We start from the raw sequence: 23671 nt of genomic DNA on the forward strand, positions 1-23671 counted from the left end.
ACCTATAAACCTTTTTGAAATTAATTAAAAAACTGAATTAATCTAACAATATTAAAAATTCATTAAAGTAAATCATAACATTAGAGAAAGGCTCAGACCAAAATAAAATAAAATAAAACATTAGAGAAAAGAAAAAAAAAACTTGAAAAAAAGGGATGGGGGTTGTCGGGGAGGGAAGGACCCAGCAACAGATAGGTGGGGAGTGGGGCAACGATCGGATGGGCAGAGATTGGGGTGGAGATGGGTTGGAAAATCTGGGTGAGGAACTGGCTGGAATGGGGTAAATGGCTAGGGATGGTGGGGGGTAGGAGTTGTTCTTGTAATATATATATATATATTAAGGGGCGAGGTGGATCGGAGTTGGGGTGGTGGGTTGCTGGGGAGAAAGAGAAGAGAGAACAATGGTGGCTGGCGGTTGGGATTGGAGGTGGTGTCTTTTATTTTTTTTATTTTTCAGTTTTAGTTTTAGTTTTTAAAAAAAAATTATTTATTTATTAAGTTAACTCTTATTTATCTATTTTAAATTGTATTCAAATAGTTATATTTTTTAAATCAATATTTAAATAGTTTTAAATTATGTTAACATCAAATTTAACGAAAAAACTAAAATATTCTTAAAAATGAATGAAAAATTAAATGATATTAAAGTTAGATGACAAATCATAAATTTAAAAAAATTAAGGTAATATTTCTCTTAAATTTTTCTTTAAGATGATAAATTGAAACTGATGTCTAAATTCATATGACATTTCTACAAAAATCTCTAGAATTAAATCCAACCAAAAAACTGATTAGGAATGCATGAAAAGTCTCGCAACGTTGTATACCGTTATATATATATATATACTTCTCGACTGTGGGATAGTATTCTCAAGGACAATATTGAAGGCAAAGGCAACGCGCCATACACACACAGAATAAAATATTCGATGTGCATGTTTAGCCACATTCTGACCCCTCCATTAGCGCTAGATTTAGTCACACATTTTTCCCACCTGCCTCAATCACTTCTCTTGTGGTAATGCTCATGAATTAATTAATTTATCACGTACGTCACTTTATTCCTCGAATATGTTACCATGCATGGCATATATTTCTATGTCAAAGTTCAGGAATAAATTAGGCATAAAATTATGATATATGTATATATATAGCTATATAGCTAGGTAGATAGGTACCATGGATTTGTGTTAAAGAGGAAAGAAAGAACATGTTTATGCTTAAATCATTGAGGCAAAGGGATAGAAAGAGGATAAGCAGTGCATGAGCAGAGAAAGCTGAGGTCTGAAAGGATGAAGGATAGAGAAAATTCTTCCATGTAATTATTTTGACAAGTTGTGCATATACCAGAACAAAAGCAACCGTTGATCATGATTTTGATCATGAGGAATAGCAGTCTTATTCATAGGTCATATTCTTACACACCAAGAAAGAGCAAAGAGGCTTCCTTGTGAAAGGAGATGTAGCTTCTGAGTTCTGGGTTCGATAAATATTCCTCTTGCTTCACCTCTTTACCCTTTCTTGGTAAATATTTTTGAGCAACTCCTTAATTAAGGTTTTGGAATTTTATTCACGTGAATCAAAAGTCCAGTTCCCTTCTACCCGTCTGATTCTTATCACTTGAATCAAAAGCCACATGCATATAAAACATTAGTTTTTTTCGTAGTCTATCTTAATCCTAATTCTTTTTCTAGGTGTACCGTACCACCTTTGTTGATGACTTTTTTAAAAAAAAAATTCAAATCGCTAGGATTTGTTAAGCTTTTTTAGGGCATAATGCTCATCTAACATCGTACGAGAACTCTAGTTTCGAAAGGTCCCAGGGTCCAAACCCTATTCTCACAATTTTAATTATTTCTTGTAATTTAAGGCCTTGTATGTGTTTGTCTAACATGATTCACTTGATTACAGAGCGAGATCAACATTGCAGTCACCTCTTCGCTAAATATGATACAAATAGTTAATATATATCCTCATATTACAATTAGGAATGGTATTTACTGTAATTATTACTTTAATTATATGACGAAGATGATCGATATTTTGAAAAGGAAAACGTGTCTGGCGATTGAAAACTGCATTTCAGATTCTAATTCTCTATCCATGCATGCAGCATTATTGATATTAAGCATCTTTTTATCCTGAGGTTTTAGCAACGATAAGTTTTTCTTCTATTATTGTCGTATTGTATTCTTCCCATCTATACATGACATGATGACATCCTGACTTGACGTACTTTTTTCTACTACTTGTCAACAAACACAGCTACCACCCTCCTCTTTAAAACCTGCTCTCCTCTTCTGATCACACCCCAACTACAGTTTAAGATCTCTCCTCCTTGATTCCCTTGTCTCCCCTGCTTCAATTGACTGATCAGTTTTTGGCAAAGCACTTTTCTTATAAGCACTTCATTTGACAATACGGGGCTCTTAGAGTAAGAGCACCTTAAATCAGAGTTGGGGAAGGCTATTTTGTTGCATTGGAGAATGAATGGAAAAAAGGGTAGTAATATTGAGATTAGCATCAACATCCCTTCTTCCATGGCCAAAGTCAAACAGCTTGACCAAGCTGGCAAGAAATCCAGCAATGGAGGAGGAGGAGGTTTCTCCCTTAAGGCTTTGGTGTCGAAAGTTTCGGAATTTGCCAAAGAAGATAGCAACAGAGTGAAGTTCTCTTTGAAAGTAGGGCTGGCTGTGCTTCTTGTGTCTTTGCTTATACTCTTCCGAGCACCTTATGAAGTTTTTGGCACCAATATCATTTGGTCCATTCTCACTGTTGCCATCATGTTCGAATATACAGTTGGTATGTAAACATGCACATACAATTTCTCCATGCATGCACACACATATTATAAAATTCATGTTAGTTCATCCCTCGCATGAAGATCTAACATTAATTCTCGTATTCGGCATGGGTTGTGATTGGCTGGTACTTGGTACCAATCTACAATACTTAACCAAATACCTAGGATATACCATCTACTTGGTTGATATTTATATTCTTCACGCCGATTTATATATAAGCTATGTATAATATGAAGCCGTAAATTCTATTTCTAGGTGCAACATTTAACAGAGGCTTCAACCGAGCTCTTGGGAGTTTGCTTGCTGGAATATTGGCCATTGGTGTTGCCCAAATAGCCCTAAGCTCTGGCCATGTAGCTGAACCCATCATCATCGGCATTAGCATCTTCATAATTGGTAAGCCACAAATAAATTTCCCAAATGATCACAAAAGCCACATATAAGGAGATCAAATTATCAGACACTTCAATTCTTGTTGGACATGATTCATTTTGTGCAGGAACAATCACATCGTTCATGAAACTGTGGCCATCACTTGTGCCATATGAGTACGGTTTCAGGGTCGTACTTTTCACCTTTTGTTTGATTGTGGTTTCCGGGTACCGAATATCAATGGGAAATCCAATGAGGACCGCCATGGATCGACTCTACTCCATCGCCATCGGAGGGTTTGTAGCAGTCTTGGTGAATGTGCTTGTTTGCCCTATTTGGGCTGGTGAGCAGTTGCATAAGGAGCTAGTCAACAGCTTTGACTCAGTAGCTGCCTCACTTGAAGGTAAGATATTATCTAATTATGTCAATTACCGACTGATCATAATAATTGATGTAATAAGTAGACTGTGTGTCACATAACGTGATCAATTAGTTAACATGAAAGAAAATATGATCCTCTTGAATTTTAATACTTCAAATTTTACGTGTCAATCGATGATTGAACCAATACTAGAGTTCTAATATATCTCGAAATAATTTTCAGAATGTGTTGGGAAATATTTAGAAGATGATGGGTCAGAGCACCCTGAATTCTCCAAAACTGTCATGGATGAGTTTCCAGATGAGCCTGCTTATAGGAAATGCAGAAGCACATTGAACTCATCAGCAAAACTAGAGGCTTTGGTACTGATTTTCTTCTTTAACTTTGTCCATAATTAAGATTTAAAATCTCGAAGCCATCATTAGCCCCATGCCCTGCAAAACTAATCCTGTTTTTGCATATTTTAAACACAAGGCTGTCTCGGCAAAGTGGGAGCCACCTCACGGCAGATTCAGGCACTTCTTCTATCCCTGGTCAGAATATGTCAAGGTGGCAGCTGTTTTAAGATATTGTGCTTATGAGGTTATGGCTCTTCATGGTGTTTTGCACTCTGAGATTCAGGTATATATTCTCTCCTGCTCTCTCCCTCCCCATGTGTATACTTGAAGCCTTTGGGTCTTATTTTTCTAAAGGTCTACATATAAAGCATAACCAAATGGGAATCAAAAACCCCTTTCCAATTCCAACGGTTGGAAAAAGAGGGTAATATGTGTTTTCAGTCGTAAACTACATAATAATAGCCTAGCGAGAAATGGCATAATAATAGAAACAAAACAAAAAAAATTCAGGAATCTACAAATTAGAACTTATGTCAGCGGTCGGTATTTTTCGGAGCTGGCGAATATTTGGAAAGATTGAATTGAGCTGGGAATAAAATTATGCAAGTTATACGATGTGTTTATTCTCTTGTTGGTGTCCAATGTTGAGGGACCAGGAATTAAGAATGGAACCAGAATATTAATTATTAATTATAAGTCTCGAGCATATAAGAGATTCCTATGACCTGATTCGCAAGTGAATTTCTTCAGACCTAAAAAAGATGTTACGAGAGAATACAAACTGAAGAAAAAGAAACCCTTTTCTAAATTTATTTTTCTTTTTTTTTCCTTTCTTTGTTCTTCCATTAAGACATAACGTCCCATCAGAATTACAATTAGTTTGTATCAATCTTTTACTGGTTTGGAGTTTAGGCACCGTACAACCTCCGGATTACGTTCCAGTCGGAGATCCGGGAGGCCACAAGCCAGGCTGCAGAGCTGGTAAGGAGTTTGGGGCAGGACATAAGCAGCATGAAAAGGAGCGCCAGAAACTCTCTGCTCAAGAAGGTTCACAGTTCCACAGAGCGGCTCCAGCGTGCCATAGACGTACACTCTTATCTCCTCACATCCACTTGTGAACCCCAAGACACCACCAACTTCTCCAAGCCACAGCCCAGGCTCTCTCAGACCTTAACAAACACCTTCTCCGACCTCCCGAACCAACTGACTGATCTCGACAGCAGCAACAGCCTCGAAATGAACTTGAGCCAGCAGCTGAACCAAAGCACACCGCAGCAGACGGAATCTAACTACCATGAGCTGATGAGGAAGCAGTCGAGGAGGCTGCATTATTCGTGGCCACCGCTACAGGTTGATGCTTTTGAAGAGGAGGGTTCTGCAGGGGACTTCCTGCCTAGGATGAAGGCATTGGAAAGCACTGCAGCATTGTCACTGGCCACCTTCACTTCCTTGCTGATAGAGTTTGTGGCTAGGCTTGATCACTTAGTTGAGGCAGTTGATGAGCTTTCTAAACTGGCCAAGTTCTGACACGGCATGCGTGAGCACTTGTACACGAGAAAATGTCCACTACTTGTACAAGATCTTATATGAAAATAATCATGTAAAAACATGCTACAGTTTCAAGAAAAAGGAAAGTCCCAAAATAAGTTCGAGATTTTGGACTTGTTTTAAGGGCTATGAAAGTTTTTTTGGGTGCAAATGGGGGGCAGACGGTCCAAAGGATTACTTGTAAATACTTCTTTAACAGGTTTTGTTGGATTTCTTTGTACTTTTCATAGTTACTACCACTTGTGATTTTCAACAGCATCAGCATGGCAACGAAAGAGTAAACGCATTTGCAAAAGATTGAAAACATAATTTTACCAATCTTATATCAGGATTTAGGAGCAGCCTCATATTAAAAGCGATCAAGGATGGTGGGTATCCTTTCAGGGCATGTTTACGTATCAGTAATGGAAAAAGTAAGGAATTAGAGAATTTAGGAATCGGGAAACTACTGAATCGGTATGAGAAGAATCATTCTCATTAAGCTGTTTATTAAACATATGGAATTAGCAAAGGAATGGAGTTGATTCCCATTGTTATTGTTTACTAACTTTCATGAATTAGAATCCAAATTAATTTGATCACTAAAATGCCCTGCACATTTTCACGACAACATATATATAATTCTCAAATTGGCGAAGGAGACCAAACAAATCCTGCAACAAACCAGTAAGGAGGAATCAATATGCTGAACAAGATGAACAACAGGAGCCCAGTTCAATGATAATGTTAATAACACCTTTGTCCAGAGCCAATTTCAAACGAAAAAATATACTCCAATATATATATTTCACCTACGTAACTAGTAAACAATCAAATAATAATATGTATAATCTTCATACGACTAAATACATGGAACTTCTTAGAATTGAGTTTTTATTTTTTTTAGGGTTTGGGGTGTTTTGGAATTATGGTAAAGTGATAAGGGTATTTTTGAAAGTTAATAAGAGAAAACATGAATGAGAATCGTATTGACTACCCCCTAGTTGATTTGATACCTAGTTTTGAGGGGATGTGATTACGGATTTTAGGGTAGGATCCACTTATTTTTTCATTCCTGATTGCAAATAAACGTAGGGGAAGTCAGGAATGGAAATCATTCCCTTTCCTCCCATACCCATTACTGATACATAAACATGCCCTCAAATTGAGCAGTCTCATGACAAATATAATCATTCAATTCTACAATTTTTTTTTTTCTTTTCACACAAGTGATATTTGGGAAGGGGGATTTGAACACAAAACCTCGGGTGCAAGAGTTCTAAACCACTTGAACTACAAGCCCCTTGCCATCCAATTCTACATTTATTATGGCTCATAGTGCAGTGTCACGAGTCATGACATACTTTGTACCCAATATTAACGGCTGTAAAGTTTTTTAAGCTCAGAAAGCTTTTCAAGCTCAGAGATCGGAATACTTTCATCAGCCTAAAACAATTCTAAATTAACTATAAATAAGCATTTAACAAGAAGAACCAGCACAGAATTCATCCTCAAAATTGGTAACTAAATTGCAAGTCAAATAAGCAAACCAAAGCATACCAAACAGTGCAAAAAGGATATATGATCTCAGTAAAAGGCTTTTATTGCACCAGAACGTCTGACAAACTGACTGACCCTACAGGCAGTATAACCTGTATTCACAACAAACTGCTGGACAGACACTTATAAAATATTTACAGGAAAGAACACCAAAGACCAAACTCAAATTGCTAACTAACCACTGCCCTACCTTGATATACCCCAAACTGTTACACTAAGGTCTTTTAAGCACTTACGGGTTCTCTCCATTAGAACCAATGAATGAGAACAACTTCTTCTACGTATATCAAAGCCACTAATAAACAACAAACTAAGAAACGAAGGACACAGACATGCTGACCTGCTGAGAAACTCTGCCAACCACCGAGACCGAATCAAATAACAAGGGTTAGAAATAGCCTCACATCCAGTTCTGAGGCATCATGTAGGAATTCTTTGACCCAGATGAATTACTCCCCCTGCTGTTCGAATTGGAGTCTGAACCGCCTGCCAGCAGAGCCATCAGACTTCCCCCATGCACCCTGCCTTCTGGAATGAGGACTGGGGCTGAAGATTGACCAGCTTGTTTCATGTCAGAACAAGTTCCGGTTGCTGATGTCCTTATGCTGCTCCCAATATTCATCACATCAACATTCATGTCATCCGCAGTGGCTACTTCTTTCTTCTTGTCCGACTTCCCAAGTTTAGGGTCTTGGACCATAGGTCCCAAAGTAATACCTCCATGAACCCTCTTATCCTGAACCAGACCACTATGGAGCGCACAGAGGCCTGTCTTCCCCCTTGCAAATGAGTTACAAGGACCAATAGCTTGGCCGCCAAAAACTGATCCAGGATGTCCCCAAGAGCATCTCTTTCCTCCACCATGTGCCTTACAGAAGTCAGTGCTGCCTTGTGCACTCTTACCGCATCCTTCAGACTTGCACCTCTTTCCCCCACCATGTCGGACACAGTAGTCAGTTCGTCCCCTTGCACTCTTTGTGCACTCAGGCATGGCACATCGCTTGCCACCCCCATGTGCCACACAGAAGTTGGTGCCACCATGCACACTCTTTGTACAATGCCCACCACCTTGGAATGCACACCTTTTTCCCCCACCATGGCCTTTGCAATAGGGCGTGCTCCCTTCAGCTCCCTTGGTGCAACCTGGAGCAGTGCATCGCTTCCCCCCACCATGAGCCTTACAGAACATTGTGCTCCCTTGCGCCCCTTTTGTGCATCCTATAGCTTGGCATCGACGGCCACCACCATGTGAGATGCAAAGGCCTGAGAGGCCTTCTGCACTCTTTGTGCAATTTTCCCTTTGACATCTCTTGCCACCACCATGCCTGATACACAATCCTGATTTCCCTCTGGCAGCTCGAGTGCAACCTTCATGACTGCACCTCCGACCACCACCATGGGCAATACAAAAATCAGTGCGTCCTTCTGCACTCTTTGTACACCCAAGGAATTCACATCGCCGACCACCACCATGGGCCTTGCAGTACACTGTTCGGCCCTCAGCACCCTTATGGCAGCCAGATTTCTGACACCTCCTACCACCACCATGAGATATGCAGCGGCCAGAAGCACCTCTGGCACCCTTTCCACATCCCTCAACCTGGCATGTCTTTGAATTTGAGCTGCGATGCTGTGACTGTTGCTTCTGTGTCATCCCAGAACTGCAGCTCACTGAGCTATTTGGTGTGGTTAATATGCTTGATGAGAGCTCCGGAACAATAGCAGGGGAATCAATCTTTTGTGGAACCTGTTTGAAAAGGAAGCTCGCCCCTGGGTTGAATGAAGTCTGCAATGGTTGTATGGCAATCCCTCGCTTCCAATGGAATGGAGTTGATCCTTCATCTGCATTTTGGGCCCCACCAGCCGCCAATGCCATCTCCATGCCTGAAAGAGGCGAAGTGGAACTTGGATTGACACAAGTGATTTCAGATTCAGACAGCCCAGTTGAGAGACTTAACTCCAAGTCAACCTTGGGCTGCAGTTCCAGTGCGCGCAGCTTTGAATTAGCGGGTTTCTTCGGGCTGGGTACCTTTTCATTTCCAAGATGTAATGCAAAGTCCAATTCAAAATCCATCGAGGACTCCTCATCTGTTTCTTTGGCTGAGGACATTGTAGTGCAAGCAGTAGCTGAGCTCCCCTTGCTGTCTGAGGAACTTGTTGAACGGCCAAGCCCAAGAGACAGTGAAGAGCCAAAATGCTCGGTCACATTTCCTCCAATCGAACTCCACTTCCGTTTGATTCCTTGCAAGCTTGACATGCAAGCCATTGAAGAACCAGGGGAATTGAGCCGTAAGATAGTATCTGCACAAGACTCACTTCCAGCTCCCCCAACTTGCATTGAGTTGCCCACAATATTGAAGGCATTTGAAGAAAAATTAGCAGCAAAACCCAAGTTCTGCAACCTATTGTCCATAAGTAACGGCTAAATGGAATAATATACAAAGGCCTAATCAAATTGCAACAAAACAGTCTACCAACTTCCTGGCTAATTAAATTTATCTACAAAATTAGAGTTAGATGTCTCTAAAATAGTACATCCCACCCCCACTAACAAATCCTGATGTATCACGTCGATCCATTTCCTAAAAGGAAATTTAAACCAAACTTTCACTAATCAGTTGCAGCAGTAGATGAATCTTAGAAGACTTGTCTTTATAGCATCATTATGGCAATTAATCATCCTGCTCCAAAACAAATCAGAGTATTAGAGTTAAGAATTATCAAGCCCATATAACCAAAATTTCACAGATGACAAAACCACCCATTGGAAAAAAGTTATGTACAGTTCCAAGTAAAAGAAAATGTTCAAGCATTAGAAATCTAGGGGAAAACAAAACAGATAGTAATAAGAAGAACCTTGAAAAACAGTTCAATCTACCTCAAATGAGAAGAAAGGAAGATCATGTAAAGCAGTGAAAGAAACCAGCGCCGGAAATCTACAAAGAAACAAAAACAGGTAATCATAAGAAGAAGAGCATGCAGTAATAATATAAACAGTTACGACTGAACAACAGTACTTTTGCAGAATTGGTTGACAGACAAGCAACTATAATGAGGATGTTAAAAAGGAAAAAAAAATCAACACAATTAATGCTCACATGACAGCTCAAATACAGGCAAGAAAATATCAATTAATGCAAACAAAAAAAGATTTGCTCAGCCAGACTAATAAATACAATAAATGACATTTTGGGAGTTTCCGGCCTTAGAAAGAAACTATAGGAATTGGCTTTTAAAACTCCCAACCCTTTTTTTAAGGAAAAAATTAGAAAATATATGGGAACCGTTATATACAAATTTGGGTATGCAAATTAAATAGGGTTTGAATTTCTAACAACGTGAATACTCCCAGACCAGATTCAAACACATGAAGTCTGAAACAAGTAAAAGAGCCAAAACAGGACCAATCACAAGAAGAATTGACTCTTAAAATCGTATCAGTTGGGAACACTGGCACCAACCTGGGTTCGACAGTAACTCGGTTAATCGAATTAACACCGAGAATAATCTATTTCATTCTAAACCATCAAAAGAAATAAATAACAGAGATCTAAAGAACATTGTGCATATAAAATTCAACACAATTTCCAGTGAATTAGCTGAAAACAAATTGAAAGGTAGAGTACTGAAAACTAAATTGAACAATACCGATTAAAACTTCCAGAAAAAAGGAAAAAGAAAAGGCAAACCATGAGGAAATATAGAAAAATCTCATTTTGACGACAGATTTGTTATACAAATGTCATACCAATAACAAATCTAGAAGAATCATGTAAATGTTTAAAGAAAAAATTCGAGAAAAAGAGAAACTAAATCAACAGAGCGCAAGCTATGCTATGCTCTGTTTGGCTGACAAGAAAGTTAATTCACAACACTTCTTTTCTCGAAACCAGAAACTTCAACTCACTTAGCCAAACAGTTGCTTAATCTAACATCTCAAAATCAACTTCCTACAAAATAAATAAAGAAAACAAATTAAGAACAAAATCGATATCAAATGAAAGCAAAGTTCTTCAAATCCTTTCAATTCATTCGGCACCAAAACAATCCAAACGAAGCTGAATTGCAAGAAATTTGAACAAAAAACCCGAGAACAACTTGAATAACAGAGTTGAAGCATCACCGTAGCAACACGATTTGAGATTTAGCAACGAAAAAGTTTGCAGAAATTACCTCAGATTTGGATTTGGATGTGGATTTGATTGGCTTGGGTTTGGCGGTGCGAAGAAGGTGTTAGGGTTTTAGGGCTCGAGAGGCGCCTGCTGGAGAGTGGAGGAGTCGGCGAGAAAGAGAGAGATAGAAGAGAGAGAGAGAGAGAGAGAGAGAGAGATGCGGAAATGACGAAGCAAGAGGTGGAGGGTGCGCGTGTTATTAAGAAAAGGAGTGAGGCACGTGGAAAAACAGACTGTGGGTTGTGAATCGATAACCAGGGTTACTTGTCAGAGACACAATCATGTAATCAACGGTTGCCATTTTTTACATACTAGTTTCCTCATCGGTTTTTTTCTTCCTCTTTTCTTCCAAGTTTCCATTTATATTTTTATTTTCTTCCTTATTTTCTTCTAAGTTTCCATTTATATTTTTCATTTCTTCCTTTTTTTTCTTCTAAGTTTCCACTTATATTTTTGCTGTAAAACAAATTTCCATTTTTACTGTCCGTGTTGACTCTGCACATACCATTTTTTTGGGGACGAAAATTAGATGATGTTGTGTGCATTTTTGATCGATTACGTAACATGTTGATGTGGCGTAAAGACAATAACGAGCTAGGTGAGTTGGCATTGCCATTACTATATCGTTCTACTAAGTAAATGATGTGGCATAAGGATGGTAACAGTGTCATATGGGTTGTGATTGTGATTATCATCTCACATTGCCACGTAAACAATGACTCAAAGTCGTGATTACAATTATCATCTCATGTTGCCACGTAAACAATAACTCTACCGAGTATGTAAGGTCGCGATAATATTTCTTTTTTAATTTTTCTTCCTTATTGAAACAACAAAAAACTGCAATACATAGTACATGCAAATTTCAACAAAACAAATGTACCACATATTACTAAATTTTAAATGCGAACACAAATTAATACCCTAAATTAGAGTTAACTAGAAAAATATATGTGTATAACATCTATTTTCACTTTAAGACGAGGCCCTCGAGGATAATGTGGAAAAAATATCTCAACCCTAGCATTGTATCAAATTCTCACAAATTAATGTCTAAATTCTAAATAGTGAACTCATGACTTTTTACATGTATTATAACTTAGATGAATTCTGAATAATATGTTCAAGGGCATAACTAGAATTGTAAGATTGAGGGGACCAAAATATAAAATATAAGTATATCAAATACGTAAGTGTTCAAGAGAGTTACATGTTAGAGCTAAATATTTATAACTTAGTAAAGTCTAATTTGTTTTAGATGAATCATTAACTTAAATTACAAGTTGTCTATATACAGGAGAGATGTGAAGAAAATGGGGCCCCAACGGCCAAGGCCATTTATGGACTAGGAGTGGCAACGTCGCCACTGATTATATCAACATCTCACCCGGTGTATTAGATACACCAATAATTTTTCCTATTACAAGAGTGAGAAATCTCCACATACTTAAAATGGCATTGTTTTAGGAATGGAGATCCAAATGGAGGCCTACTTTTGATGATAAATACAAAACCAATAGAAACAGAATATAAGCACAAGATCGCAAGTCTTTGTCCTCAATTTTTATCACTTGAATTACTAGGCGTATTATTTGTCAAGCATATCCAAATGATGTGTGGAATGTTCGTGTACACACCACCATGTATATGTGTATGTGGATTTTGGTTTGTGTAAAGAGTCATTTACAATAATTTACGAATTTCATCGTCTCATCCAAAATCAAATGTCAAAGTTCTAATTGTTAATTTATCACTAAGCATGTTTAAACTTGTCATCTTAAATGTTATTATACAATAAAGGTTAACATAGAGCCAAGAAAAAAGGATATTAATTTTGTTTATACTAACAATAGCATTATTGGGGGTGGAAATTCAAGTGTTTAATTATATACAAAGCGGAAGCACAAATCCTATTTTAAACTACTAGAAGTCACAACATTAATTAAAATATAAATATAACTTTAATCTTCTTGATTATAATTTAACCTAACAATCGAATAAATTTATATATGAAATTAACAAAGTTTTCTTTGGCATAGTATTCCCTTTCAAGGGTATTCTATTTTACCAAAAAAAAAAAAATTGTTGTGAAGTTTACTTGGAAAGGTAAAATTTGAAGTTTGTAACCAATGTGACGATTTAAGCCGAATCAAGTGGGTTATTAATTTTAACTTCTGAGTTGAATTTAACCATAAAAACAAGATTAATACATTCACTTGAGCTGTCTTAAATCGTCATAGTTAATTTAACTGTTGAAATCAATTAAGTGTTCAATAACATTCAAGTGATAATAAAGTCACTCGGAAGTGAACATATTTCCATAAAACTATGTTGTCGACATGGGCGAAGCCACATACAGGCCTGCAGTGGCCGTGGCCCCCCTAAGCTCCATCAAAAAGTCAATAACTCTTAAACACCTGCTACAATATCAGTTGAAATAGAAGGCTATAAAACTTTATAATTACAGTATTAACGCCCCCCCTCCCCCCCAAGACAAACTACTAGCTCCCCCGTCGATATCATATATGAAAACAACCATGCTCTTTTCATGAACTATACGCATTGCCTTTGTTGTTTGTTGTAGAAAAATGAATGGATGCAAATTCCATACTATAAATCACCTCCAAAATATTATAATAACATAATAAGCTGAATCAAGTATAATTTTCGTCCATCAATCCTTTACACAAGGGCGGAACCAGGAATTTTTCAACGGGTAGCCTAGTTAAAGTTATTAGCTTAAAATTTAATGATTTTTTTTTTTTGGTACTTACAATTTCTATAGTCTTTCTAGAAATAAAAGTAAACAATAAATCATATAAACCAAGCTAGTTCATAGCTCCATAGACTAATTTTCAATAAGTTTTAACATAAACCAAATATGGTTTAACTCCATAGTGAATTGAACATCTAATGCTTTTTACCTAGATTGACCTTAGGTTCCTTCATACATTCATATCATACATGAAAAGTTGTTTTATGTAAAAATATTGACTAAGTATGAAAAATGGGTTTTCAGAATAATCATTTCCTCATAATAATTTTTGGTGGCTTTTATTCCTCACACATCAAATAAGAAAACTTGATTTTATGGGATTTTAGTATGAAGTATATATTGACTTAATGAGCCATCATTTTTAGCCTAAATCGTATTTTGCAGTAAAACCAATTTTTCATATTTTGATTTGGTGGGAATTTGATTTTTTAGTATTTTTGACATTTACTTAAATGTTGAAAATAGAAATAAAGTAATTTGTATAGCGTCACTGACTGGGTTAATACTGAAAATAAGTTAAATATATAAATTTTATGTACTTTTTTCTTAAAAAACCACACTGGGCTACAGCTCACTGTAGCCCTCAGTGTGGTTCCACCCTTGCCTCTACAAAAGTTAGTAGAGTGAGTCAAATCTCCAATAAAATTATGCAAATTTTTTGGACTGAATTAAGCAATTAAGATTTTTTTAGTCAATAATTAAGCAATTAAGATTGGCATAAAGGGTAGGCAGAATGATTGAGGACATAAAGAGTTTGCTGCGACAAGTCCCTCAGTTTTCGTTTGATTTTGTTCATAGAGAAGCTAGTGGTGTTGCACACCGGCTAGCCACTTTTAGTTTAAGTCAAAAAGATCTATTTTTGTGGTTTGAGGTGTCCCTGATTTTACTCACAACGTCCTATTATTTGATTTTATCGAGGTCAAACTGTATCTTCCCTGATATATTTCTTCTAATATTTAATAAAACTCCCTTGTACAAAAAGGGTTATAATAAGATAATAGAATAATTGAACAATTCAAAGCCCTAGCGAGTGGTGACTAATTAACCATGGTTAGTTTTTAAACCAAAGGTAAACTAGATGGGTTGGTATAGATGGGGAGGGCAGATACTGATGAATGAGTACAGGTTTTACGCACAAGTACATTAAACCGCCGCATGGAGCCAAAAAGGTCATCGGGCGGTAACGTTAGTTTAGTTTTTTTGTGTGCGCGTTTCGATGCGGAAAGCTTGGCTTCGGGACCAGCGATTAACGACGTCGTGTGGCGATACGAAATCGAGAGATAATTGGCCTGTACACGTCAGCGGTGACATGACCCCTTTGTTTTTCGTGTCAGCAGCGGCTCGTCACCGCTCCTTGTGCTCTTCTTCCTTCTCCTCCTCGTGTGTGGGCCCCACACGCTTAAAATCCTGGAAGACAAACCGCTGACGGTTTTCGCTCTCGCGGTTTCCAGTTTTAATAACGTGACTTTGGCGGTTAACTTATGAAAAGGCCTCTCCACGCTCTAGGATGGCCGCGTAACTTAACACCTTCCTGCAAAAAGACCAAATTGCATTTTTTTATTTTTAAAAATACTAATTTTTCATTTTAGTTCATGCAATTTTAATTTTGGCAATTTCGATCACGCAACTTTATTTAGTCAACAGTCAAACTTTTACAAAAAAATCAAAATCTTATAAGTTGACTGCAAATGTTTGGAAAAATACTCTCCCATGTAATGGGGCATGTTACCATATTGCATTCTATTTATCAGTTTGATAAAGTCTACAATTTGGAAGTAAAAGATTGAAATTGTCCAAATTAAAATAATAGAGACTAAAATAGAAAATGAGTAAGACAATGGAGACATTTTTTACAAAGCAATTCGAGAGAGAAGATATTCAAATACAGAATCATACGTGTAGGGGTAAATTTCTACAACGACCATTTTTTCAAGAAAGAAAGTAGAAGGTGATTACCCAAAGTTAGGAAAATGCTCCGCAGAAAGAGTGGTGCTGGCTGCTGGGGCAAGATCAAGCGCACTTTATTAAAATTTTTGTGGCCCAAAAAAGTCAAAATTTTCTTCATCTCTTTAACCTTCAATTATTCAAAAAGGCCAAGAATTTATTCCCTTATCTTATTTTTATCCGCCACACGATCTTGACACGTAAGAATCTAGAATTGAGTTTTGTACCGTTAGATCACGTTTGGTGGTGGTCCGTGGGAGTGCATGAAGATCCATCACCGACCTTTATAAGGATTGGTCAGACATGTAAATTAACGTACCTTCTAAAGTACCTTTTGAACAATAACCTAACTTCATTTTCATGCATCATTGAGATTTTGCATATACCTAGATTAGCACAAGAGCTTTTCATTAAAATAAAAGATTAGTTTAATATCACACGAAATATCTCTACTGATTACATTATTGATTATATTTTGCTCAAATCGAATATAAATACAGTGAATTAAATATTATTTCTCGTTGCAGTGAATATCAATTATGTAGATATTATATTTATAAAAAATACGATTAATAATGTGATCAATAAATCTGATGCTTAAGAGTCGAAGTAAATGCATACGCATGTTTATTTCTTGGTTAAACAAGTGTAAACAGCGTTCATGTTCATGTTCCACTTCATGGTTTCACAGTTTTGATCTCTTTTTTTAGGATTAGAAATGTTGGTGGAGAGGTCGAGGTGCTTTCATCAGACTTCAAAGGAAGAATATGCTCTCACATATTCGGCTCCTCAGGGTTCACGTGTGAAGATGGGACCAATTAAGCAATAAAACCAAGAACAGCTTTATTCTAATAAGTAATAAAATGTATTCATTATTATCGTTGTTGCGACTTTGCATTTGCATGCCTGTCTGCGTCTCATTCTAGGGACAAACTCTGCATATGCACAATGGCCCCACAAAATCTTCTAGCTTCAAAATTCGTTCAGTTATAGCAAAGGTGAAAGGTAGTGCACGTAACCCACTTTTATTTTATTTATTATAACATAATAACTACAATAATCCGAAGTCATTGATTTTGTTGAAGAATTTAAACTCCGAGATCCGAAACATTGTATAAAACTCCACCACTGTTGGGTTACGTTAATATGGGTATGAAATATATGATAAAGTTACTTATAATATTTCTTTTATATCAAATCTTGGGAGAAAATGTTAGTTGGGTTCGATTCCCATTTTCTGCAGTCTTAATAGAATTAACACAACCTATAATGGGACAATTGAAAAAAAAAGAATAAAAAAAGAAAAATCCACTTAGATAGATCAATTAGAAATGGGATTTAAAAGGACATAAACATGTTGAATAAACAACCCTATCCTCCTCCCCCAAACACAAAAAAAGAGTGATTATTGAAGCAAGTGTTTAAAATGATGGTAATTAGAACAAAAGGAAAGGGGCCAGAATTATATATTATGATATTTGTATGAATGAACTGAAAGGGATGAAAGTGGAGCATTTGAGAGACAGATGAGGCAGCAGCCGTACGGAGCCAGAGTGGAAAGGAAGGCTCATGAAAAAAGTGGGGCAGAGAGTGGGATTTGTCTGCTTCCACAATCATCCTTTTTCAGGACTTTTGATTCTCCCTGAAAAAGCTTCTACTGGTGGGTTAGGCTGTGCCACGTTCATTGCATTTTTGCAACTTCTTTCATCTCTCAAAATAATATCTTCAATTTTCAATCCTCCCCCACCCTACAAAATACAACCCCAAAACACAAAAAAAAGATTCCAGAAATCAAAATGAAATTAAAATTCAACATTACTTTTTTTTAGCTGCACAACTCATAATCTTTTTCCTTGCTAATTTGCAAAGCACAGAATCAAAGTTTGTACCTCGTCAACTGATCAAGTAGAGCCAGTATGACAATAATTACAATCAACCAAAATTCTAAACGATGGCTACAATTAACTACAAGTTCATAGCAATGTACTTCTGAGTTTTGATCAACTAAAAAAAATTGTGGGGATCCTTTTTACCTTTAAGTTACTATCTCAACCAATGTTACGGCAGCAAAGACGAGAAAAAGAACACCTCCGATGTAGGCAATGGCCTGCAGAAGGAAACCAAAAACGACTGTAATTTATTTTCTGCGCGTTTATTTATACCATTGATTAAAGAAGGAAACTACTTAGTGTGCAAGTCATTTCCAAGAGCAAGATGATGCATAGGCCATCAAGATACAATACAATGTATTGTTACTTTGTTAGCTGTGGGGTTCAATGTGGTAAGATAAGAAAATTCATTTTTTAACCCATGTAGGCCAACTGCCCGTAGTTCAACCTGGGAAAGTTTCGAGGCATAAAATTGATCTGGTTAATGAACTTGCTAGTCTAAAGAACCTTTTGAAAAGCATGTAGAGCAGGATGCTGTTGACCTATTTATGGTCGCCACATAATTTTGATACTTATATTCTCAGGGTACAGATTGCCTATACAAAGAATTCCACAGGCTATATTCCATAGAATTCAAACCAATCCTTCATTGCACTATTATTTTCTACTTAAGAAGAGAATAGCAGAAGTCAAAAAAGCAGACAAGAAGTTTTGAAAGAGCTTTGTATCTAGATAGATTGAGGAAAATTCAGGGCCAATTCAGAACATCTTTAATCATCTTTTTCTACTTTTAGTGTTAGCTGTGTGAAGTTTATGTCTTATGCTTGTTCAAAACAATTAACATGCTGTCAACTACAAGCGACACAATAATGTCATATTCATTGGCCAAAAAGGTTGAGGTTTTTTTCCAATTGGATTGATGCGTCCAGTGGAAAAACTCTAGATAGTAACATAATCACATGATGGTTCTGCTTTACAAAATCAACTTCACAGAGGATGCGTATTGGCAAATGAGTGAAAGGTTAAAAGTTCAGTTTTACCTTCTCTGATAAGAATGTGCCCAGTAAGGAACCTCCTAAAACAGCAAGCTACACACCAAAAAGAAAAAGAAAAGAAAAAGGGAAAAATAGGTTAGGCCTCCCACATATACATTACACACATGAGTGAGAAAAGTTTATCCAATTCAAAAGGGAAAAAAATTGATGTGAATTAAAATGATACAAATGCAAATAGTTGATTTGCAGAACCATGTAGATTTTTACTTTTAATAACTTCAAAGAGCACCTTCAGAAAGCCAATAGCTTCTAGTCAATAAATAAATTTGCACATGTGACTGATGTAGTACAAATATTGGATTAAATTATTTTACAATTCAAGAAGAATTACCAAAGTTGCAACACCATGACCAGCTAGTGCTCCTCCGATGACTCCAAGGGGTGAAGAGGCTGCAGCAAGTGCTGCATATGAAACAAAATATTGTCTTATTAAGATAAATTTTTTTTAAAGTTTTATAAAAGGGGGAATGTATCTACAAAATAGTGGGACCCAAGTGCCCGTGTAATTGATCCAGACTTTCTCACCATCTCAAAATAACATTTTAAAGCAGTGTGCTGAGCTAGTAAATAGACCATAAATAAAATGTGAATTAAATAATTAACAACAAATCAAAATTTAGATGCATTCACTTTCATATTCCTATAACTAAGCCAGTTAATTTGTTCTTTAGAATATGAAATTTTGTCACTTCCATTATCTTATGTAGTACTTGACTTTTACATGTTGCAATGAGCTAATTTTCTGTTCTTTTATTGGTAAGTGACAATATCATCATTCAAATGCATCGGAAACTGAGCAACAAATCGACATATTAGCCGTTCTCAGCACAAAATGCTAGCTCCATTCTTATCCAAACAAGCATCAAGTTTCGATACCCTAACTTGTACTCTCTCCAGAGCAACAGGAAAAGGAAAATAATAGTGCCGTCATCCATTAACTGTGATGAGCTGTTCATATATACAAGGAAACAAAAGAAGAATTAAATTATGAATTCACATTTAAGATGAACTCAGTTAGTGAACCAATTTTCATAATTTTGTATATTCATTTTAGAATATGAAGATTTGACCTCCATTTTCTTATCTAGTACTTGACTTTTACAATGTTGCAATGAGTTTGTTTTTGTTCTTTTATTAGCTATAGATTCACTAAATGCCAGCTCCATTGTTGTTATCCAAACAAGCTCTTTAATTTCAAGATATCCTGTTACTCTTCCTAGGCTAAAAGAAAAGGAAAATCAAAGTGTGATCTTTTATTAGGGGAAGAACTATCACCAAACATTGAAACATATAACACGAAAGGATGGTTTCTTTATATAACAGTAACTTCACAACCAAGTATAAATAAAATCTAGTAACACACGATCTTGATCAACTCACCTATTGTAGAGAAAAATGATTTGTCTCCCCATTCAGCAACAAAAACTAAGAGGAAGGTGCTAATGACAGTGCTAGCAGCAGCTAATATTCCAGCACCATTTCCTGAAAATTTGGAAACAGCTAGCTCTGCCTGATTTAATGAATATATGACAATAAGATTAACCCTTACAAAGGAAATATGGCTTCAAAAGGAAAAAAAAGACGAAGTAAAAAAAATCAGTCTTGATATATCCATGGTAATTTGCATATGAACAAACTATAGTATTACCTCCCTTTGTTCATCTTCTGCTTTCAAACTGTCACTTGAGGTGGCATCAAGCAAAGTTGAAACTCCAAAATAAACCTGAAATTGCTTACATTTAATAGTTCTCCTGGAGAAGGATTTTTTGTTTTGTTTTAATGGATGCTTATAAGCAAGCATTGTAGTTCGGTTATTCTGGTTTAAGAATCAAAAGATAGAATTACCAAAAGGAGAACTGCAGCAATATCATCAATGGGTAGATCAGTCTCACCAAACCTGTGATTAAAGACCATATCAGAGTGATCACAAACAATTGTAATACCATTACTTCATACAAATTAGATAGACAGATCCAAGTGAAATTTACTAGATAGGATGATTAAGAGCCTCAGGGACCCAAGAGTTATATGAATATCAACTAAGAAAACATTACAAAAGACTTATGTGTAGCATTTGGAAATTTCCTGCCACAAATTATTTTAACCAAGCATAAATAACACATCCGCCCAAACTTTAGATGATAAAAAAAGATATTATTGCTGTGATGCAATTAATTTACCATGTGAAAACATGCTTTATAAAGAACAATTAACTAGATTATTCAATTCAAGGATTTCATCGTTATAGTTGGACACGCCCAAGATCCCTATTGAAATGCAAATCTCAAATACCTGAATGGTAGGATTTCATCGACGTAGTGAAAAGTTCGTCCAAGAACAACAGATATGATGGTCATTGCCCTGTAAGTAAGCAAATCTAAGATTAAGGATATGGTGCAACTACACAATCAATAGTTCTTGAAAATATAAATCACCTTTATAAAGCATGTGTGTGTGTTTGATAGAACCCAACAACCTTCAAAATCACCATGATTGCAAGAAATGGGTTTTGGCCAAAACACAATTACTCGATTGATAAGATTTGAAATGCTATGCACTGCTATCAGCTTTCAAAAGTATCACTTTGCCATGTGGGATTCATACTTAAACTAAACGTCACAATTTGACCTATTATTGTCAATGTTCACACTCTTTGCCAAGGTAGACTGGTAGAGGTTGGTTTCCCATATTTACTTACATGGATGTCCAGTTGTCTTATCATGTGGTAACTTGACGTAACATATTGCAGATTCTTCTTAGTACTTATGAGAAAAAACACAAAATGGAAGTTGATTATGCAAAAGAACATCTGTATCACCATGCACAAACAGAATAACATACGCAAGTGCACCAAAGGTCCCAATAAAAACAACAGGAGCAGAATTCCTAGCTGCTAAAAGTGCCTGCAGAAAACAGCAAAACTCATAATTATATGCGATCAAAGCATTCTATCTTTAACGTAATGCTAAAAACCTTATATACATATGTCAAGTTGTCAACTATGAGAGTTTATGTAGAATTAGGTTGATCCTTAAGTCATCACTTATTAGTATCTCTCCCCTTTAATCCTACCTTTTTCATTAGGATGGGACAAAATCTGATACATCATTGATAAGACAATTGGGAGACAAATAAGGAAGATGAAGTTTCTGACTCTCTGATGTGTAAGGTATACAAATAGTCACTTAGGAAGTTGAGTCAGGTAGAAAAGTGTGTTAATTAATAAACTGTTCCACTAGTCATGGGAAAAGCCTATGTAAGTGCACAGACTATGCACTTAGATGAATATGATACTCATTAACATATTAAGTTCACATTGGTCACCCATTAACATTTAAAAGAGTTTGGTACTCAAGCAATACCGGAGTATGAATCGTTAAACCTTACCGCAATAAAGAAGGTCTTGTCCCCTAGTTCTGAGAAAAAGATCAGCAAGAATGCCTGCAACAGAAGGAAATGCATTCTTATATTTAGTTGTCAGAGATGGATGTTAATAAATGGTTATGCTGATTTTGGTAAGAGAGAAAGGAAGAAGGAAAATTTGTATCCTAGAAATCATCCAAAATTGGAAAGCTCAAAGGCACTGACATATAATTAAGTTATCAAAGCCTAGCAGATGATCGTGATGTCTAATTTAAGACTATGTGCCGACTAGAATTCAGGCTTCACTTACAACAACAAAAATGCCAGGTTACAAAAGTTAGAGGGAGATTTTCCTAACTGAAGCAAAACCTGTGCTAAGATCACCAAGGTCCCCCAGAAAAGGAATTGATGGTAAGCCACTAGCAAGATCAGATATAGCAAAAGCCGGTTCAGAGCCTTGAAGTGCAAGAAATCCAAACAGCAGAATAGCCTTCCAAAAATGAGAGAATGAATTATGAGCCATGGTCTCTCCATCCATGTGACAATTCTTTTTTAAGTTCTTCTTTGGTAGTGCTTTATCTAAAGCAACAAAATCATCCTCAATGTCAATTGGGTCTGTGGTCACCCTGCATTTCTCGTAATTAAGGTAGTGTAGCTCCTGCGTTAAAATTAACATTCAATTAATGCTGCATTAGGAATTAAAAAAATTAAAAAGAAAAAAGAACAAAAATGGTCTCGAATTTTCAGAAAGGAGAAAAAGATTATGGGCTTAAAGAAGATTCATTACCAGGTCATCTAAATTTCCAGAAGTTTGTAGAAGACGTCGAAACCATTCCTCACAGGTGTTTGCATTCCACTTACATGAATACCTGAAACACAAAAATCCTGCTTTCACTAAAAAATTCAGGTGCTTCATTCTAACTCACCACTCTTCTAAGAACAACCCAGGAATAGAACAAGGCAAATTTTCCACTAAAACTTCAAAATTTAAAGCAGCCTTAGGAAAAATTGAGATGGGAGTTCATGAATTGAACTCACCTCGAGGAAACAAAACTTGGGTTTGGAAGAGAAAGCTTCGAAGTGAGCTTCTTGGACCGTAATTTGAAAGGAAGCAAGTAACATGAGGAAGATGATGGCTTGAGAGGTTTAGGAAATGGTGAAGGCAGTGAATGCGCCCCTAGAACGCTCTCTGAGAGCGTTATGCTTCGCATTCTGTCACACACACACACACACACTCTCTCTCTCTCTCTCTCTCTCTCTCTCTGTGTCTGTGGAAGCTTTTGGCGTTGGGCTTGGAACTGTTGAGGCTCTGAGACTCAGAGTGGCAATAGAGATAAGCAATGGGAGGAGCTAAAAAGCGCCAAGACATCCATACCGTTTTATCTACTTTCCAAAACTCCATTTGATCCCTCCTATTTCATTGAAATTCAAATTTGATCTCAGACGACACGTCGTTTTATTCCTTTGAGAATGAGTTCCTTTACACGCT

At 36.6% G+C, this 23671-nt stretch overlaps 3 protein-coding genes across 5 annotated transcripts; 1 reads left to right on the forward strand and 2 right to left on the reverse strand.

Annotated features, from left to right (window-relative positions):
* LOC18776730 (aluminum-activated malate transporter 9) lies at nucleotides 2332–7082 on the forward strand. The gene is made up of 6 exons (XM_007208805.2): nucleotides 2332–2802; nucleotides 3060–3200; nucleotides 3304–3579; nucleotides 3781–3920; nucleotides 4033–4179; nucleotides 4809–7082. Exons 1-6 carry the CDS (start codon nucleotides 2487–2489, stop codon nucleotides 5421–5423), a joined length of 1635 nt encoding a protein of 544 aa, XP_007208867.1. The 5' UTR covers nucleotides 2332–2486; the 3' UTR covers nucleotides 5424–7082.
* LOC18777361 (hornerin) lies at nucleotides 7004–11513 on the reverse strand. Of its 2 annotated transcripts, none has more exons than XM_007211230.2 (3): nucleotides 11157–11513; nucleotides 9862–9919; nucleotides 7004–9664 (listed from the first exon to the last, which is right to left on the reverse strand). In XM_007211230.2, the coding sequence occupies exon 3, from the start codon at nucleotides 9394–9396 to the stop codon at nucleotides 7384–7386; it is 2013 nt and encodes a 670-aa protein (XP_007211292.1). In that variant the 5' UTR covers nucleotides 9397–9664; nucleotides 9862–9919; nucleotides 11157–11513; the 3' UTR covers nucleotides 7004–7383. The 2 variants fall into 2 exon arrangements, with proteins under 2 accessions (XP_007211292.1, XP_020419072.1); XM_020563483.1 differs by having other exon boundaries at nucleotides 9840–9919.
* On the reverse strand, nucleotides 17169–23516 carry LOC18778097 (protein PAM71, chloroplastic). 2 transcript variants are annotated; one of them, XM_007210596.2, is made up of 13 exons: nucleotides 23221–23516; nucleotides 22970–23051; nucleotides 22541–22840; nucleotides 22207–22260; nucleotides 21661–21722; nucleotides 21112–21180; nucleotides 20665–20716; nucleotides 20468–20542; nucleotides 20200–20329; nucleotides 19151–19221; nucleotides 18805–18852; nucleotides 17909–17982; nucleotides 17169–17623 (listed from the first exon to the last, which is right to left on the reverse strand). In XM_007210596.2, exons 1-12 carry the CDS (start codon nucleotides 23391–23393, stop codon nucleotides 17911–17913), a joined length of 1188 nt encoding a protein of 395 aa, XP_007210658.2. In that variant the 5' UTR covers nucleotides 23394–23516; the 3' UTR covers nucleotides 17169–17623; nucleotides 17909–17910. The 2 variants fall into 2 exon arrangements, with proteins under 2 accessions (XP_007210658.2, XP_020419724.1); XM_020564135.1 differs by lacking the exon at nucleotides 17169–17623 and having other exon boundaries at nucleotides 17667–17982.

The sequence above is a fragment of the Prunus persica genome, chromosome G5 (genome assembly GCF_000346465.2).
Source record: "Prunus persica cultivar Lovell chromosome G5, Prunus_persica_NCBIv2, whole genome shotgun sequence".
NCBI lineage: Eukaryota > Viridiplantae > Streptophyta > Magnoliopsida > Rosales > Rosaceae > Prunus > Prunus persica.

Coding starts and splice junctions, on each gene's coding strand:
- LOC18776730 (XM_007208805.2), top strand. CDS start 2,487: ATGAATGGAAAAAAGGGTAGTAATATTGAGATTAGCATCAACATCCCT. Junction 2,803..3,059: donor CATGTTCGAATATACAGTTG/GTATGTAAACAT, acceptor TTCTATTTCTAG/GTGCAACATTTAACAGAGGC. Junction 3,201..3,303: donor CATTAGCATCTTCATAATTG/GTAAGCCACAAA, acceptor CATTTTGTGCAG/GAACAATCACATCGTTCATG.
- LOC18777361 (XM_007211230.2), bottom strand. CDS start 9,396: ATGGACAATAGGTTGCAGAACTTGGGTTTTGCTGCTAATTTTTCTTCA.
- LOC18778097 (XM_007210596.2), bottom strand. CDS start 23,393: ATGCGAAGCATAACGCTCTCAGAGAGCGTTCTAGGGGCGCATTCACTG. Junction 19,222..20,199: donor ATCATTTTTCTCTACAATAG/GTGAGTTGATCA, acceptor TTTCATATGCAG/CACTTGCTGCAGCCTCTTCA. Junction 18,853..19,150: donor GTCATGGTGTTGCAACTTTG/GTAATTCTTCTT, acceptor TTTGGTGTGTAG/CTTGCTGTTTTAGGAGGTTC.